Source organism: Lasioglossum baleicum, chromosome 8, assembly GCF_051020765.1.
Source record: "Lasioglossum baleicum chromosome 8, iyLasBale1, whole genome shotgun sequence".
NCBI classification, from domain to species: domain Eukaryota; kingdom Metazoa; phylum Arthropoda; class Insecta; order Hymenoptera; family Halictidae; genus Lasioglossum; species Lasioglossum baleicum.
In genome coordinates, this window is record NC_134936.1 from 2,361,766 (window position 1) to 2,382,415 (window position 20,650).

At 38.7% G+C, this 20,650-nt stretch overlaps 1 protein-coding gene across 3 annotated transcripts in view; it reads left to right on the forward strand.

Annotated features, from left to right (window-relative positions):
• The window catches only part of LOC143211118 (acyl-CoA Delta-9 desaturase-like), a 285,417-nt gene that overhangs the window by 244,500 nt on the left and 20,267 nt on the right, over positions 1-20,650 (forward strand). For all 3 annotated transcript variants that reach the window (XM_076428575.1, XM_076428577.1, XM_076428576.1), the window contains 4 exons: positions 8,843-9,092; positions 9,239-9,369; positions 10,468-10,673; positions 11,459-11,641. In XM_076428575.1, coding sequence (XP_076284690.1) covers positions 8,843-9,092; positions 9,239-9,369; positions 10,468-10,673; positions 11,459-11,641 — 770 coding nt within the window. The remainder of the gene's footprint in view (positions 1-8,842; positions 9,093-9,238; positions 9,370-10,467; positions 10,674-11,458; positions 11,642-20,650) is intronic.

Genomic DNA, 20,650 nt, shown 5'->3' on the forward strand with positions numbered 1-20,650 from the left:
AACGAATGCGAGCGATTTATTGAGGACGGAACGGGAAGCGTTCGTCCTCGCGCGACGAATAACTTTCATATGAATGGACCAAACGACTTCAATTTCTCTGTAAGGCTAGAAGAATTAGTTTAGTAAATGACGTCTAATAAATAAGTTGAAAAAATGCATTTGATCGGAATTGTGTAAAACAATACTAAAAATTGATTTTTACAACTTTTTTAGCTGGGCCAATAACGAAAATTAAAAAAATGTGTTTTGTCAAATGGTATAAATTATATACGCTCTGAAAATTTCATTGAAACTGGTTTACGAATTATAAACGATCAAAAGTGGTAAAAATTGCAATTTTTCAATATTTTCGGCCTTAACAAATTTTTCTCAAGAATGTAAAACTTAAACATTGTATCTATTTGCATTAAATAGCGAAAATATTAAATACATTATAGAATAAATAATTTATAAAGCCGTTTTAAATGAATAAAAACGGTTAAACAAATGTGAAATATATTAAGTTAAAAATCATTGAAAAGGAATTATTTTTTTATATCTTCAGTTCAAATTTCATTGCAATATTTTCAGTGGTTTAAGAGTTATTAAAAAATGTCACGTACTTTTTCAATCGAACCCACTGTGCGGCGCGCCAACTGTCTATTAGCAGACTGTGCCAATTTGACCCAACCATAATCATAAATGCATATACATTCAGTCACCTGAGCTTATTTCGACAGTACCTTCCAGTCGATAATCGAGCGAAGGAAATTTGAACGAACGAAGAAGATTTCAGTTAGGCCGTCCACACACGGGTCGATTGTAATCGCGTCGTGAAGTTCGTACGTCTTGCTCGTCATGTACGATTCATGCGGCGGACGCGATTCCGTCCACACACGGGTCGATCGTCGATTCGGTCGACGCGATTCCAGTCGCATGCGATTCCACCTCCACGTGACTTCCAATGCAAATGAATGGAGAGCCGCACACGGGTCGATTCGTAGTCGACTGAAATCGCCGCGATTCCAATCGCGTGCGATCGGAAGCGAAGCAGAACAATCGCGTGGATCGTACGATTCGCGCGACTCATGGAGGTAAGTTTGTGCAGTTCATGTCATTTACATGGTTTGGCCATTATTTTTTGTAGTTTGAGTTCATTGCACTCTTCGATGTGGTCTATGTATTTAGGTTACATAGGTTATTATTTATTTATTGTCTTTATTATCTTTTTTTATGTTATTACGCATACTAATAACATTAAGGTAAGCTTTTTATTTACATAGTTGTTTGGTAAATCTCTAGTGAATTATATTAGAGATTCCAATAAATAAATTAAGATGAAGTTTATTAACAAAACTTTAATAGAATTAAATTCTTTAATCACAATATTTTTAGATCCTACTTCATTGATGGCAAACTATTGATTAAACAAATTGTATTTTGTCAATGACAAGAAAATAACTAATTTAAACATTTGAATTTAACGCCAACTTCACAACGCCAACTTCACATTGGTGAGTGTCGCCACAGTTGCATATAATCATGTAGGTTTATGAAAAAACAAAAGGCAAAGTAAAAAAAAAGTTGAAGTCACAGGGATTGATAAACTGTTGTACAATTCTCTGTGGAGTGGGAGTGTTCTTAGGGAATTGTCTTCTCAGGTCGATCTAATCCGGAAGTATTACCACTTAGTATATTGAGCGAAGATTGAGGGAAATCTGTTGAACTTCCACCAACCTCATCTATGAGGAGCAAAGCTCTCCTTTTGTAACTCCTCAGTTGAGCATTGCTCCTCATAGATGAGGTTGGTGGAAGTTCAACAGATTTCCTTCAATTTTCGCTCAATATACCAAGTGGTAATACTTCCGGATTAAATCGACCTGAGAAGACAACTCCCTAAGAACACTCCCACTCCACAGAAAATTGTACAACAGTTTTTTTACTTTGCCTTTTGTTTTTGTTTTTCATAAACCTACATGATTATATTCAACTATGTAAATAAAAAGCTTACCTTAATGTTATTAGTATGCGTAATAACATAAAAAAAGATAATAAATAAATAATAACCTACGTAACCTAAATACATAGACCACATCGAAGAGTGGAATGCACTCAAACTACAAAATATAATGGCCAAATCATTTAAATTACATGAACTGCACAAACTTACCTCCATGAGTCGCGCGAATCGTACGATTCACGCGATTTTCCAACTTCGCTGCCGATCGCACGCGCTTAGAATCGCGGCGATTTCAATGTGCGGCTCTTCATTTATTACCACGTTTTTATTAGCTCGCTTTCTTGTTTGTGTGTTCGGTGGCAAATTTTTCAATTGATTTTAAACTAACTTCCCGATGAGCTAGAGGCTTGAAATTTTAAACATAGCTCAGAACTGGATGACAATGCATTATTCAAAAAAAATTTTTTAAAAAGTCTATCCGTTTCGGAGAAATAACAATTAAATATTTACCTGTTCACCCCCCCCCCCCCCGCGAAACATACGTCAACGCGTTCAGCGATCGCCACGCAGCGGCGTTTGTTTTCGATATGACGCGTCGCAATACCGTCTGAAATTTACTACATGTGTCAGATCATTGGATGGGTTAAGAGTAGAAAAGCTTGATTGCTCAAAACTCACTGGCAAGACACCGTGCAATGAAGATGCAATGAAGGAGATGGAAAGAATGCGACAACTAGGACCTCGACCACCATTGAGCTCCCATTTGCTGTAAATTATTATTTCTGCTGACATAATAGTCACACACATCGAAGGAAACATTACCATGAAATGATGAACGTGTTCCAATCATTATAACCGTGAAATAAGTATTAGTGCAAGGGGTTAATACAATTATTCGCTCGAAGTTTGGTTTGCTCAAAGTGGCGAAGTCCTCGATTATCCGGTTGGCCATCAAATTTGTACATACAAAACTAAAAAGCAGAAAATATAATAATTATTTAAATAAAAATAAATTTTTTAAAAATACCACGTTTTTAAAAAGTATAAAATAAATTTTTAAAAAACGGACTAAAAAGTATAAAATAATTTTTTCTAGTCCAACACAGATTCCTAATCCCGTACAGATAGTCCTGAAAATTTGTGATTGTGAATTTTTAATAGCTATGAAAATACTTGTGAGATTTAAAACGAAAAACGTGGGGCGCATGAAATAGATAATTGATGCATCAACACCTAGTAGTAGTAGTAAGTGCGTTTGCCGGGGAAGGGCGGGTCGGCCGCCCCTCGCTTCCTTAAGGCACACCGGATCTTTCATCACCAGTATCACAAATGGCGCTGCCGGCACTCGGCCCTTTTGCGGGTTGCAGGTATCCACGTTTTTCAGCCGTCCCCTGTTTTATTCGGCCCGGGCCATTTTCAGAGTCGTCGACTTACTAGACGGGTCGGTCATCATTGATGAGCGGGCCATGCTACCTAATTTTTTGTCAGTTTTTGAGCTGTTTTAAGGCTCGGTGTGAACGTCGGGCCCCCTCACCTTCAGACCTGCAGGGTGTCTCGCCTGCCCTTTCAGACTCCCCCACTTCACCATAATTTTCATGTCGAATCTGTCAAGTTTTGAAGCCCGTCCCTACTCTGTTTCCGGATAGTCCAGAAACCTGCCCACACCCTCCCCTAGGGCTAATCCTCCCTCCGCCTGTGCTGTGAGTCTATTGGGAGTTCAAGATGCAAGGGACCGCGTATTGTTTGACCATTGGGAGGAAGTTACTGCTACTTGGGATCCGATCCGACTTTATCGAAATCACGGCTGGGCCGAGATATCAATTCCATACGGTCTTCTCTTGCCGAGTCTACTTCGCGCTGGGGTTGAGAAGGAAGGGTTCACCAACTTCGCCGAAATCTGTCTCCTGAGAGATTTGATATCGGGTTCATCGAGATCTTCCTTCTTGGGTGGGCTTGACACATCCTAGAAAGTATGGCTGATTGTTTGGATGTGACCATCATCCTCGGTTCTGGTCGGTGTTCAGCAATTAGCTCCGTCCACCCGGCGTTTCCCTTAAGGGGGAACCATACCCTCGGATTGTAACTAGAAAATAACTAGAATCTTACTAGATTTTTGGTCGAAACATGGGTTTGCGCGCCTGGATTTTTTGTCGTTATTTGAGCATATTTTGAGCTGGGTGAGGATTCATTCTGTAGAGGAAGGTTAAATACAGGGCGCTCTTCTCATGATTTAACGAGATTATGTTTATATCTAATAATATGAGTGCCCAAAGTAGAGAAAAAATCTAGAAAAATAACCGCAGATTTCAATGTATTTTTCTGTCTCAAAGAGACTTTTTTGACTGATATGACGAGAAGAGCGCCCTGTAATGAACCCTCCTCTATCAAATGAACCTTTGTGCAGCTCAAAATATGCTCGTATAAGGTCAAAAAATCCAGGCGCGTGATTTCATTCACATTAGCATAGATTTCCCCATGAAGACAGAGGTCCTCTCTGATGCAGAGCCAGTCTAGAGCCAATTTTAGTTCAGTTCGTTTAGACGAGATGGCGCCTAGTCAGGGGGACTGTCAATCAGTGCTGCGATATTGTGCAACATTTCACTGCTGCACTGCTATCAACGTGGAATCATAGCAAAACTGACACAGACGAGGTAGATATTCTCATCGGTGGCAGTAATATTAGTGCGACCTGCCCTGTGTAACGGCATTCGCGACGAGCTGAATAGAATTTGGAAATAGCAAGCAACTCCATCTCGTGTTCATTAGGCAGTTGCGTGTTTATCAATGTTCCCAAACTTTTTTTTTGCACAGAAGTTGATAACATTGATAAATAGTTCCTTTCTAGTTACAAATCGAGGGTATAGTTCCCCCTTAAAGGTTTCTTAATTCCGTTTGCGTTTCTTGATTCCATTTTTTAGTAGGGTCCATGCCCAGTTTCCACAGTGGTACCATTTGTTCGCTGACCACCTTTTCCTTACTCTATCCCCCAAACAGGGGATATAGAGCAGCGGCGGGTACCCTTATGAGGCGGGATGGCCAACTTGGGCTTCCAACAGTTCACCGATTCCCTGGATAAAGGGGAAATTGTTGCCATTGGTTGCCCTATGACCCCGACAGTAGGTACCGAGCCCGTAGCAGGAGAAAAAACCACCTTGGAAATTTATGCCACACCCGGGAATCGAACCCTGGCCTTCCTGCTACGAATCAGACACTCTACCACCTGAGCCACTGACCCGCCTCATGAACACCTAAGTCACTAGCAATTCTAATGAACTGCAAATGATATGAACTGTTGTGCGAGTTTTCTCAGCGGTAGCTACTCTCTACACTCCTTACTATGTATGTATTATCTTGCGCCCCACGTTTTTCGTTTTAAATCTTACAAGTATTTTCATAGCTATTAAAAATTCACAATCACAAATTTTCAGGACTATCTGTACGGGATTAGGAATCTGTGTTGGGCTAGAAAAAATTATTTTATACTTTTTAGTCCGTTTTTTAAAAATTTATTTTATACTTTTTAAAAACGTGGTATTTTTCAAAAATTTATTTTTTCATTGGAAATAACGTCGAGGGGGGAATCGCATCGACCAAGTTGCCGATCGACCCGTGTGTGGACGGCTTTAGCGACACATTGTTCGTTGTCGTGGCAAAAATTCTTGGCGACTGCATTCACAGTGAATTTATGATCGAGCTTGCAATTTCTCCTACATAAGTTACAAACATCGCTACTTGCTGATGTTGCCGTTTTGGCCGAAACGGCCCAGAGGTTCAACCTTCCGTGTAAGAGCTAGCATTCTTGCATTGGATATAGTTTATTGTCGCTCGACCAGTCTTTGGAACACTACAACAGCTGATGGCTTCTCTCGACAAGTTCCATTTCTATGTCCCGGAATCCGTTCGGACGATACCGAAGCGAAACTAGCTCCTACAGAAATGAGATTTTAATATACAGGGTGTCCCAAAATTCATGAAAATCCCGAAAGGGGGTGGTTCCTGAGACCATTCTAAGAGACATTTTCCTTTGCACCAATGTCAACTGCGGCTTTGTTTAGGAGTTATTAACGAAAAACACGGACCAATCAGAGCGCGCCCTGGCCCGCCGCGCCGCGCCGCGCCGCGCCGCGCCGGCAAGCGAGTGTCGGTGGTACGCCGTGACATCGCAACGAACAAGAGTTTCTCGATAATGTGAATCCTCTCCGATTTCGATGAGCTTTGGATACGTTGTCAAGACCATGATTCTGAACAACATTTCTCTTTAGACTTTTTGACGATCGGCTTTAGTTTACGAGATAATCGTAAAGAAAGAGAAGAAGCAGAAACTGATTGATTTAAAAACTTACGTATTCAACCGTAAATCCATTTGCTGCTTCGAAATGTGTGTCACTGGGTCACTCGATGACGAACTGCAAAGATGTCTTCAGGTACACGGCAGTACCGAAAGCCAAGGGACGTACGGCCAGGTCGACGAACTGCACAGCCGGTGGTAGAAGGTCTAAGGGATGCGCGGTCAAGTCGACGATCCAGAATTTCACTTTCACTTTCGAATCGATAAATAATTCGTATGTTTATTTCAAACAGATGCCTTGAAATTTTTCCACACTCACAATCACTTTTCACATTTGTCAACACATAGTTATGCACTAATAATAATTGCCATATCCCTTGTACTGCTGCACAAATTACAACAATCAGGTAATGCAATCACTAGACTGCGGATTTCATGCGTTTGTAGCAAACATGAGTAGGTGCATTTTAAGACAGTAGAGAGATTAAAATAATTTCAAAACACCAATGTATTATTTTCAAATTCTTAAAATGATCACAGTAAGAATCAAATATCTGTCTGGCTCCTGTCCCTTGTAATAGCGGCAGCCGACATTCATTTTGCATAAAGATTCGCAGTCTAGTGATTACTTTAAATATCACAATCAAAAATACAGCTAATAGCAACCGTTAGCATTGAATTGACAAGTCTTTGGAGATGTTCTCTCTACCGCGGCTCGAACGACACTGATTTTCCGCAAGATTTTTCTAAAGAATTTAGAAAAAGCATTTAGAGTGTCGAAATTCGAAATGCACGCTGTAGCACGAGAACGACGGGACGGTTGGACGAAAAACAGAATGCGAGAAGGACCGCTGTAAGCTTTGTGGCAAACACATGTTTAGTTTTTCCTGCAGGTTGGTACGCAGAGTCGATGGGTAACTGTCCGAAAACATCATCCGTCCTTTTACCCAGCAAGGGGTAAAAATGTCAGGTCAGCGTAGCATCCCTATTGTCCTATACCTTCCTTAAGAAACTTTCTAAAAGAAGGACAGACGACGTTTTCGAACGGTTACCCATCGACTCTGCGTACCAATCTACAGGAAAAACTAAACATGTGATTGCCATAAGTCTTAAAGCGGTCCTTCACGTATCCTGTTTTTCGTCCAACCGTCCCGTCGTTCTCGTGCTACAGCGTGCACTTCGAATTTCGACACTCTAAATGCCCTTCCTAAATTCTTTAGAAAAATCTTGCGGAAAATCAGTGTCGTTCGAGCCGCGGTAGAGAGAACATCTCCAAAGACTTGTCAATTCAAAGCTAACGGTTGCTATTAGCTGTATTTTTGATTGTGATATTTAAACTAATCACTAGACTGCGAATCTTTATGCAAAATGAATGTCGGCTGCCGCTATTACAAGGGACAGGAGCCAGACAGATATTTGATTCTTACTGTGATCATTTTAAGAATTTGAAAATAATACATTGGTGTTTTGAAATTATTTTAATCTCTCTACTGTCTTAAAATGCACCTACTCATGTTTGCTACAAACGCATGAAATCCGCAGTCTAGTGATTGCATTACCTGATTGTTGTAATTTGTGCAGCAGTACAAGGGATATGGCAATTATTATTAGTGCATAACTATGTGTTGACAAATGTGAAAAGTGATTGTGAGTGTGGAAAAATTTCAAGGCATCTGTTTGAAATAAACATACGAATTATTTATCGATTCGAAAGTGAAAGTGAAATTCTGGATCGTCGACTTGACCGCGCATTCCTTAGGCCTTCTACCACCGGCTGTGCAGTTCGTCGACCTGGCCGTACGTCCCTTGGCTTTCGGTACTGCCGTGTACCTCATGAAGACATCTGTGCAGTTCGTCACCGAGTGACCCAATGACACACAATTCGAAGCAGCAAATGGATTTACGGCTGAATACGTGAGTTTTTAAATCAATCAGTTTCTGCTTCTTCTCTTTTTTTACGATTATCTCGTAAACTAAAGCCGATCGTCAAAAAGTCTAAAGAGAAATGTTGTTCAGAATCATGGTCTTGACAACGTATCCAAAGCTCATCGAAATCGGAGAGGATTCACATTATCGAGAAACTCTTGTTCGTTGCGATGTCACGGCGTACCACCGACACTCGCTTGCCGGCGCGGCGCGGCGCGGCGGGCCAGGACGCGCTCTGATTGGTCCGTGTTTTTCGTTAATAACTCCTAAACAAAGCCGCAGTTGACATTGATGCAAAGGAAAATGTATCTTAGAATGGTCTCAGGAACCACCCCCTTTCGGGATTTTCACGAATTTTGGGACACCCTGTAGAGTTGATCGAAAGGATCTCCATAAGAGGGAGCCACTTTTTCGAAAAGAAGTCACCACTAAAAATAGCTGCACCATTATTAAAGATATCGTTTACTTTGTTAACATTCTTTCTATGTATGGGGTGCACATGCACCCCAGGTAGATAAAAATGAAAATCAAAAGTTGACGAATGGAATGCGAATGGTATTTTCAAGGAATATAAATCCGCGGTCTAGTAATAATGATACTATTTATACATATTTAACGTATTACTGAACATAGCAGTAAGGTCCAATAACAAAAGCAACATTTCAATTTGCCTATAATACTTGTTCTAGATGGAACTTGTTCCATCTTCCATGTTCTACATGGAAGCTGCACACCAAGGCGTTCATGCGGAGAAATCAGCGGCAGAAAAAGCGAGCCCGCAAAACTTGACTGTACAGAATTCATCGGCAATCCCAGCACAAAAGCATAAATGGAACCTCATCTGGAGAAGTGTCATCACTTTCTTGTATTTTCACGTTGCCACGGTGTACGGAATATACCTTGCATTCACCGTAATGAAACTCTCTACGATATTGTGGAGTAAGTTGACTTTCTGAAGTATAATTTTCAAAAAAAGCAGCAACAATACAACAAAGTGAAATAATACGGAGACATTGACTTGTATTATTTGGGGGGTATATAATTTTATTCCAGTAATTAATAAATCGATTATAATATTTTTTTAGTGTTCATTACAACACAGCTTGCGGCATTTGGTATAACAGCTGGCGCTCACAGATTGTGGTCTCATCGAGCGTATAAAGCAAAGTGGCCGATGCGATTTATATTAATGATTCTTCAAACTATCGCTTTCCAAGTAAGATTTGACCTCCACCACTTTTCTTTCACATCAACGCCACGAAAACAGTAAAATAAATATCGGTATTTAAAAATAAAATTAACAGTAAAATAAATAACGGTAATAGTACAACAGTTTCATTTATTGAGATTCGACAGGTTTAAAACGTAAAGGATTGTATACAGGGTGTCTCAAAATTCCTTCAACATCCGGAAATGCGAGGTTCCTGAGATCATTTGAAGCAACATTTTCCTTTGCAAAAATGGCGTCCACGGCTTTGGTAAGGAGTTATTAACGAAAACCACGGATCAATCATAACGCGACCTAGACACGTGTTAGCACAGTAGTTCCGGCGCGTAAACTGTCAATTAGCCGCCTGTGCAAATACGCGTCTAGGTCGCGCTCTGATTGGTCCATGTTTTTCGTTAAGAAGCTGCGGACGCCATTTTTGCAAAGGAAAATGTTGCTTCAAATGATGTCAGGAACCTCCCACTTCTGGATGTTGAAGGAATTTTGAGACATTTTGTATACACTCAACCCTCTTAAAGCTCGATCGCGGATCATTATCTAAAATAAACATTCTCTGCATGGATTGCAACAATTAGAATCCACTTGGTATTCTTTTTTTTTTAAATAAATTTAGAAGGTTAGGTAATGTCTGTGGTTGTCGGGAAAAACGCCACATGTCACAGTTTCAAAAATTTGATTTTATGCATTATATTATTTGAGCTTCATAGTATAGAGTATGGGGTGTACGTATTTATCAGAAAAAAAGTCATGAAAATGTATTCGAAAGGCTAAAAAAAAGAATGCAACTTAACCCATGTCCTATGTCAAAGCATTAGTGATCAAAACTTTAAACGGCAATATCTCGAAAGTGAAATTATGTGACATGCAGCGTTCTTCCTTACAACCACAGATTCCTTACAACAACAGACTTCAATTTTGTCAATCTTTTTACTGTTTGCTTACAGCATGTATTTTCCATATAGCACGACTTGATAAACAATCTTCTAAGAGCTAGGTACTTCGAATTAACCGCGTTATAGGAGGGTCGACTGTATTTTCTAGATTTTCCCTTGGCAGTAGTCTGCATTCCAGTGACTATTTTTGCAGCACTCCATCTACGATTGGGCCAGAGATCACAGAGTACACCACAAATTTACCGACACGGATGCAGATCCACATAACGCGAAAAGAGGATTCTTCTTTTCGCATATAGGCTGGTTGTTGGTCCGCAAGCATCCTGAGGTATTGAAGAAAGGCGCCACCATTGACATGAGCGATCTGAAAAATGATCCTATCGTGGTCTGGCAGAAAAGGTAAGAGACGATTGAATTTCTTTCAAAATTGTTCTCGGATAAATGTTAAAAATGTTCACAATACACGTTGTACATACACTGTTTGCGCGAAGAATTCGTAAGACTCTCGGCGGTTGAACAGTTCGTTCATTCAGCGAAGAATTCGTAAGATTCTCATCTATTTAGCAATTACGAAAAGTATACGTGTACGATATTACACGTATTGCTCTCTTCAACGTATTAGACGGCACTGTCCTTTCGGCGTAGCAACCGTTAACGCAGAACCGAGCGCCATAATCCTAATTGCCGAATTAGGAAGAGATAATTTAACTCTTTAACAAAAGCACGGAGAACCTTTCGTAAAGGAAAACTTTACCTTTAATGACCTTGGGAAAATGACCCCTTTCAAGGAAGTACAACATTTTTGGGGGATCCTGTAGAGTTTCTTAAAAGGTTCCGTCCTAACTCTTTCGATGCCCAGTCAAAGTACAAAACAAAATGAAAAATTTGATGTACAGTGTGATTTATAGGGGTGTGCGGGTATCCGAAGTCGGGTCGGCTCGGGAACCTGAAAATTTATATTGTTTGGAGACTCGAATGTCATAGATTTTCGGGTTTCCGATCCGGCTCGACCATTAATTACCAGACTTGATTTCAATAAATATCCGACTCGACCCAGACCCGAATTTCCGGGTACCCACCCACCCCTAGTGATTTACCACACAAGAGGTTGATTCGGTTCAATAATCGGAACGGTAACTGGTTCTATTGACATGTTCAGTACCTTTCTCCTCCAATTCCGACAGGTTGTACGTCATATTGATGCCGCTGTTCGCCTTTATTATCCCGATGTGGGTACCTTGCTACTTCTTCGACGAGAGACCATTATATTCCTGGTATGCAAGCGTCGCGAGATATACTTTGTCCTTGCACCAAGTCGGGTTGGTGAACTCCGTCGCTCATATGTGGGGAATGAGGCCCTACGACAAGTGAGTATACTTTCTTTCGTAATCAATTAATTAATTATTTATTTATTGATGCCGTAAACCTAGTTTGGTTTGTATAACATACATTATTATGACATTATACAAAAAGATAGAGAAGTATATAACACATAGTCTGTATAAAGTGGAATTATAGTATAAACGTTAGGCGCTAAATCCTAATCTTACATTTTTTAATAAAGTTAAAAATAAACATTAGCGCTGTAATATCTAGTACGCTTAGAAAAAGATTAATAGTGTAGGGAGGATAGTGTTTATGATTGAGTAGCAGTTCAAACAGGTGTTCTCTTTCTGAATCATATTCTGGACATTGCCAGATGATATGATTGAGATCCTGAGCCTCCGCTCCGCATTCGCAAGAACCATCCGAAATGAAGCGTACTCTCGCCAGGGAGGCATTTAAATTATAGTGATTTGAACGGCTCCTGTTAACAAACGCAACAAAATCTCTCGGTAAGTTGAGACTAGAAAACCAAGGTATTCTGGAGTCGCTAAAAAAATGTTGAAAAAAATATACACCTTTGTGTAAGCCTTCAGTCTTAATTTTATCATTCGATGACATTCTCATTTGATATTTAAAATCGCTAACGAAATCGGTAAACGGTATTTTGACGTTCGATACGGTTCCCGATTCTGTAGCTTCTTTGGCTAACGAGTCAGCCTTTTCATTACCTACTAAGCCAATGTGCGCAGGGATCCAGATAAATTTTACAAATTTAGTATTACTAGTGCAGGATATAAAATTGCAATATTTGTTCTTAATTTCTAAGAGCAGTTTGTTACAACGCGAATTCAACAAAGGTTTTTGTAAGGCTTTGATTACACTTTGTGAATCTGAAAAAATTAGAAAGTTTGAATCAGTGTAGGAGCTAACCACATCTAAAGCTCGATTAATTGCGAAACATTCTGCTGTAAATATCGACGTTTGTCTATGTAGGCTATTTTTTTGGCTCATATTTAATTATGGGCAGTAATAAGCTGCCCCCACTGATTGTGCATTTTTTGTTTTACTGCCATCTGTGTAAATCTCAATCGTTTGCGGAGGGGCCGACTCAATAAAGTCCTTTAAGACAGCATTAGGGTAGACTGAGTTCTTTATAGATTTACCCAATTCAAGGTCACAGAGTGGGATGTCAACTAAAGATCTGTAATTGCTGGCGTATATAGGATGCCTTTCATTTGTCGAGATACCTTCGAGAAGTTCAGAGATATTAATGAGACTTTCGAATAAAAGCGAGTGCTTTACTCTACTATTAGAAAATAACGTTATGAGATTAGTATTGCTACCAAAAAGAATTTTATTTGATACTAGATCTTTAAGTGAAAAGCACTTAAGAAGGTATTTTTTTGCAAGAAAACTGCTTCTGTCCAGAAAATTGGTGGTCTTAGCTTCACCTAATAAAATATCCCCTAGTATCATCTAGGACATGAACCGATGTCTGATCGACTAAATTCGGGGTCGTGAGAACTAAATCGATATTAGATTTACCGTTTCTGTAAAAATCAAAGTGTGTGATGGTGTCGGAGTTATGTAAAAAGATATCATGATTTAGTATACTATTGAAAAGTCTTTCACCGTTCGTATAGTTATTTAAGCAATTCCATGCCCTGTTATGGGCGTTAAAATCACCCACCAAGAGACATGGGGAAAGATTCGACATTTTATTCAAAATTACATCCCAATTATTCTGACTCAAGGAGGGACCTTGCGGTCTATAGATTGCTGCTATATTTATTGCAGGTGTAGTGTTAGTTAATTTAATCACACACGACTCAATCCGGCCATTATAAGACCGAATGTCTGGTAAGACGTAGTAATTGATATCCCTTTTAATGAAAATAGCGACACCCCCACCCTTCTTATTAATTCTGTCTCTACGGATAATATTAAAGCCTTTGAAAGCTAATCGTATGTCCGGTTTAAGCCAAGATTCTACGCAAATAAAAATGTCCACACTTTGTAGAATTTGTTGGAGTTCTTCTCTATGCTGGATAATACTTCTTGAGTTCCAGTAAATGATCTTGAGCGAGGATATATTCTTGCAGTGATTTGTATTGTTCATTATTTAATGCCGTGACAAAGAGTTTTCATCTTCTTCGGATGATGTCAGGTATGGGGATGAGAGAACAGTTGATTCCGATTTCTTTAACCTCTTCATAATTCTCGTGAATCTACTTTTCATACGTCTGTCAGTTAGGAGAGGATACAGTTTTTCCATTTGAGCTATTAATTCGGGGATATTCGTTCTGAATTCCTGCGCCATTTCTCTTGCATCAGCCGATCCATATGTCTTTGTCAAGAAACTTGTAAATTGTAAAAAATTTAGTTGGGAATTTGGTTCGTTGAGTGCATTACAAAGAGGAGCCAGCATTTCACTTGTGGTTTTCTCTTCGGCTGCAATGCTACTGTTTTTCTTTTGTTTTTTGACTTGTTTGATTACCTCTTTAACATTAGGTCTTTTGTTTAAAATTTCAAGGTTATCATCAGTCTGTGACTTCACTGTGCTGGTTTCGGATCTAGGTCGTTTAATGCCTATGTTGGTGATATCTTGCTGATGAGAGGTTATGGGTAAACTCATTTGGTGTATTTCTTGATTCACTGCCGACGACGTACAGATTTTTTCCTCACTTTCCACTTCATTGTCTTCTTGCTCTACAGCCGAATAATCAACAGTACCAGAACTTGAAGTTTTCTTGTCGACGTCCATTGTGCAATTTTTGGCCACATGTCCAACTTTTTTACAGATAAAACATTTTAAGCTGTCAGACGAGGAATAAATCCAGTAATTGGTATCATCGTGATTTATTTGAATGGTTTCAGGGATTTTGTGTACGTCGTCAGGATGAATATACACCTGTCTCCTAAAACTGAGTACATGTGCATATCCTTGATCCTGAAAACCGGCCCTTAAGAACGAAACTGATGATTCCCTTCGAATTTTCAATTTATCAATTATTTCTTCCAGTCGTGTATGCGGAATCGTTGGGTAAACATTTGAAAAGATAATACGTTTATGTTTCACCAGCAAGGGGCGAATTTGTACCATGGAGTTTGCAACAGTAACAGCAGTATACTTGTCAGTTAAGTCATTGGCAATTTCTTTGGTGGCCAAAAATATGCAAATTCTGCCATTTGATATCCTAGAGGCAAATCGTACGTTTGCTGGATTGGTTAGGTTTCCGATAACATGAACGTATTCTTTTAGTACTATGCCCTCCCGGGCTTCCATAATAATGGCTTGTTCCTTTGTGGGGAACAAATTGTTTTGGGTAGCTGCGGCATAACTAGCTCTGTGGGTACTTGAATTATTTGTTTCTTGAGTTACGATACGTTGTGAATGACTCCTGTAGTCAGAGGTCATTCTGTTTGCTCGTTGCACCAAGTGCAACTAGTATTTTTCAATACTTCACTAAACCACACTGCACCACGTATCACGAAATAGATTTCTTGTACGGCTCGGTACTCGTAGACAGAACTGTTTACATAGGCACGGAGCAAAACAAAAACCCTTCCGTAATCAAGTACTATTTTGTAGAAACACATTACTATCATGTCACGTGACAACAAGTAAGTGCACGTGACATTCTTAGAGTGTGAGCCAACAGATTTCCGACTTCAGTAGTACTACAGGGTGTATAAAATGTATATGTTGTTCGTCATAGGAGTGAATCTACACTTCTGGATCGTTGGACATTTGTAAAAGAAACTTGCCGCAAAATTGTTTATACCAAAGAAAATTTATTGTTGAAGTTTGTTTTTACATCAATACAAAATTTTACATCAACAAAAACAAAATTTAAAATTTGTAAGTATACTTTACATTAGTATTTAATAATGTGGCATTAGTATTATTACGTACAGGATCTGTCCGGAAAGTAATGCGACCACATTTTCTTTAAATCTATTGAACATATGAGTACAAACCTGTAAAATTCTTCAAAGTAGGATCCTTGGGCGTCGACACATTTTTTCCAACGCGATTTCCATGCTTCGTATGCTCCCTGGAAGGCGTTATCTGGTGCCTCTCGTAGTACCCTCGTCGCAGCCTCGTCGAGCACTTCCAACTAAAACTATTCCGTAAATTACGGGAAAAACAGTAAACGGTACTTCTTAGTTGGATCACAACACTTCCTCAACCCCCGTACAGTCCTGACTTGTCTCCTGCCGACTTCTTCTTGTTTCCAAAAATTAAAAATGTGCTAAAAGGATGGCATTTTGAAAGCGTGGAATGCGTCAAAGAGGCTGTGACGAGGGTACTACAAGAGGTTCCAAAAAACGCCTTGCAGAGAGCATACGAAGCATGGAAATCGCGCTGGAAAAAATGTGTCGACGCCCAAGGATCCTACTTTGAAGAAATTTAAAGGTTTGTACTAGAGATCACGAGTCTGAACGTGTATTGAAAATTCACGTGTACATGTGTACACGTGTAACGAATATACACGTGTTTGAGTTCGTGTATTTAGGTACACGTGCACACGTGTATTTAGGTGCACGTGTACACGTGTATTTAGCTACACGTGTACACGTGTATTGAAATACACGAATACACGTATCGAAATGTATAATTTCACATGTATTAACCCATCTTTCTATTATATAAAATAGTTCTGTAGTTCTGTCACGCAAAAACTCCGACCGGCGAAGCTTTCTGACGGGAACCCTAAATTGAGCGACGCGACAGTGTGTATTTTTCAGAGAGAGAGAGAGAGAGAGAGAGAGAGAGAGAGAGAGAGAGAGAGAGTGTGTGTGTGTGTGTGTGTGTGTACAAGAGAAATAGAGCGCGATATTGTATAGCGATAGAGAGAGCAAGAGGGTAAGAGAGAGGCGCCGCGGGGGTTGGTGAGTGAATCGAACAGGGGGCAGAGCCCCCTAGTATCCCATATTTTATTTCGTCATTAATATCAGAATATTTAGATATGTAAATTGTTCATGAGACTTATTTACTGAGTTGCAGGTGAAAATAAGAAGCATTATGGTTTTGGTTAATAAAGTTTACTTTATTAATCTTTTGTTCTGAGATAAGAAAACTAAAGTATTAACATTTGGTGGAAGTAAACGGTTTCGTTTTTTTGTTACAATATTTCCAGCACATTAAATTAAAATTTAAATCCATTTGAATGGTGGAAGGCTAGGGCAAACAAATATCCAGCAATTTCGGAATTTGCCAAAAAATATTTATCAATTCCAGCAACTTCGGCGATGTTGGAACGGTGTTTTTCATGTCCTGGAAATATTGTAACAAAAAAACGAAACCGTTTACTTCCACCAAATGTTAATACTTTAGTTTTCTTATCTCAGAACAAAAGATTAATAAAGTAAACTTTATTAACCAAAACCATAATGCTTCTTATTTTCACCTGCAACTCAGTAAATAAGTCTCATGAACAATTTACATATCTAAATATTCTGATATTAATGACGAAATAAAATATGGGATACTAGGGGGCTCTGCCCCCTGTTCGATTCACTCACCAACCCCCGCGGCGCCTCTCTCTTACCCTCTTGCTCTCTCTATCGCTATACAATATCGCGCTCTATTTCTCTTGTACACACACACACACACACACACACTCTCTCTCTCTCTCTCTCTCTCTCTCTCTCTCTCTCTCTGAAAAATACACACTGTCGCGTCGCTCAATTTAGGGTTCCCGTCAGAAAGCTTCGCCGGTCGGAGTTTTTGCGTGACAGAACTACAGAACTATTTTATATAATAGAAAGATGGGTTAATACATGTGAAATTATACATTTCGATACGTGTATTCGTGTATTTCAATACACGTGTACACGTGTAGTAAACTTTACACGAACTTCAACACGAACATCCGAACTACACGTGTACACTAGGGTGGTTCTTATTTTTCAACTTTCGAATTTTTTTGGCCTTACTTCCCTAAAATATGACACTTGGTGAAAAAATGATATGTGCAAAATTTTAGCTCGATCGGACAATGGGAACCCATGCCGCAGCGCGCTTGAAAATTGTTTATTTTTGAAACTTGATTTTCTACATTATAGTACATCGTAAATATACATTTCTATATATCGTTGAATTTGTCTTTCCATGCTCTATAACCATGTGCAAATAACGTACAAGGTCATCGTAGAAAAAAGTTCCGCAACTTTGAAATTTCGAAAATTGGATTTCAAAAAAAATTTTTTTTTCAGCATTCTATTTACTTCGTCTAACAATACAACTTTTGTTTGACACATTTTTTCATATATTTATTAATAACAAAAATATTTAAATAACGTAGTCACTACACGCAGTTAGGATTGCCATAATCTATAATACCTTTTATTTACGATTATATACATTTATATTGTGACGCTCGAAATATTATTAAAACTTAACCTATACACGATATACCAAATTATTCGAAAAAACACTTAATGTAAATTAAAATAATATATAAAATTGGTTAATATACGTCGTCTGAAAAGCTGGATTTATTTATATCCGGATACCCCGTTGTCGGTACTCTTCTAAAATTTGTAAAATATTTTGTTTATTTTCTTCTTTAACTTCTTTAACTTCTTCTCTAACTTTACACCCCGCTCTGCAGTATCGTTAAGGATTTTCAAATTTTTAACTATTTTTAGACCTGTTTTATACGTTTCCCCGTTTTCCCAGACTGACGGGTCTTTCTGCAAAAAATCTGTAGATATATTGAATCTACTAAAAAATTTTCGGCTTTCTGTACAAATGAAACTTTCTATGCCGATATTGGCAAGATTATGTATATTTCTTAGAGAAACTTTTTTCGAAGAAAATGTTACTTCATCGTTCTCTAAACTTTCTACCATAAGCTTCCTTTGTCACATGACACACCAGCGTCAAAAAAACATAATGCTGCACATTCTGGTGTTAAGTACCACAAATGCCCCCCAAATTTATGTAATCCTATTCGACTTACGTTTACATCAATTTTTTTGTAGTCGTCAAGCTGTTTTAAAAATTCTAAATCTTGACGTGGAGCTATAGCTGGAATCGGAGCATTAAACCATGCTTCTATGTATAAATTCGCCAAAAATATACATATGTCTCTAATTCCTACAATATTTTCGCTGCTTATTGATACTTCGTCGCGGAATAAATATATTTTTAGTATATACATATATGGCTTTAGAGCCATCCATCTAGCATGGTGGACAGCTCCAGGAATATGAAAACAGTTTCCTTTTGGACAAGTTCCACCAAGGAAAATAATCATCAATTCAAGGAATTCTACATAATCACCTCTTGGATGCTTCTGTTTTATGGTACTTAAGCAGAAGTCCAATTTTGATTGTATCTCCTGGAGCTTTCCACGAACATAATTGTCTTCTAAACTTGACCGAAAATTTTGGTGATTAATTTTCGGCCAAGCTTCTCGAAATTTTTTAAACATTCCTATTTCGGGAGCTGAAGATTTCGGTATCTTTTCTTCGAACACACTTTTTCAAACTAACTCGTACATATGGTGACGACAAGGAAAATACAATAAATCCCGTTCAACCATTTGCTCTAAAATAACGCAAGCCCCTTGAAATCGCCCCATGTTTGTCGATGTTGTGTCACAGCAAATCGCTTGCACTGTATTTGTTAGTTCCCATTCTTCTAATAATTGGAATATTGCTAGAGCTTGTTCCTTACCACTACATTTTGAAATTGCAGGAACTCCCAGAAGTTTTTCTTTTCCGTCGTATGTGCTAATAACAGGTAATCTCTCTACATGTTCTTTGCTAGTTAAGTCTTGTAACATTTTTCCATCCCAATGAATGGTGACAGTTTCCGATGGATCTTGTTTAAATGCTTCTCGTAGTTTTATGACGCGTTTTGTACGTAGGTGACGGCGATAACGCCTTATGGAAGATCGGTTGATTATAAAATCGTCTATCTTATATCCTAATGCTTCGACAATAGCAATTATGATACGAACTGCATCACGGTCACTTACTTTACATTTATCAAAAGTTGCGACGACTTTCATGTTAATTATCTGCTGCTTCCCTCTTGACCTTTTCGGTTTACTTGGACCGGGCTCGTTAAGATTAACAGACTCGTCAGACTTATGTATGATGGAACCCTCGAATGCAGGATTTTCGGATTCATCACTAGATGTACTTAATTGAAATTGTGCTAATTCTGTCTCATGTAAGAAAAAAAATTACATTTACAATTACAATTTAACTTTAAAATTAGAAATATAAACCAAATTCACAAATATATACCATCTACTTTCTCCATCATATCAAATCGCTGTTTCCGTTGCTCGTCTTGTACATGTCGAATTTCTTTCCGCTGTTCCTTTTTCATTAATACTTTATCGGTTCCAACCATTGAGCCTGGTCTCCCTTCTTTTCTTTGATTTAAGAGAAAAAGTTTATCTTCCTCAATGTTGATGATATTTAACGCATTTTTATGAGCGATATCAAAAAGATCGTCTAGCGAGGCAACAAATTCCTTTTCATTTTTTTCTTGAATCTTAGTGCGGCGTTTTGGAGACCGTTGTAACTTTCACCAAGTTTCGTGTAACGTTAATAATTTGTCAATACTGTTGTACGATTTTCTTGTCGGAATACGTGCTTTTTCCCAAAAAACTTCCACTTCTTTTATAACTATTGCGGCACTTGATCGAAGATCCAATTTCACCTTTTGTAAATTATAAAATAATACACGCAAAGTTTGTCCGTTACTAGGAAGTTTTGCATCAATAATTTGACTCTCGTCATGCCTCAGCAAATATATTTCATCACTATTTCTAGTTTCCATTTTTTGAAATTCACTCGTAGGAACTAGAATTGCTATGTTCTTTGAATGTGGGTGTGTGTCTGTATTCTGTATACGTGAGTGACCGTTGGCGATCGTTGGCAAAATGACCATTGCCAAAACGACCATTGACCAAATTGACCATCGATCGACGATGACGATCGACCAACGCGCTGAAAAAATGCATGTGTGCGTATGTGTGTGTGAATGTCCGTTAAACAAATGATTGTAACAAAAGCTATCG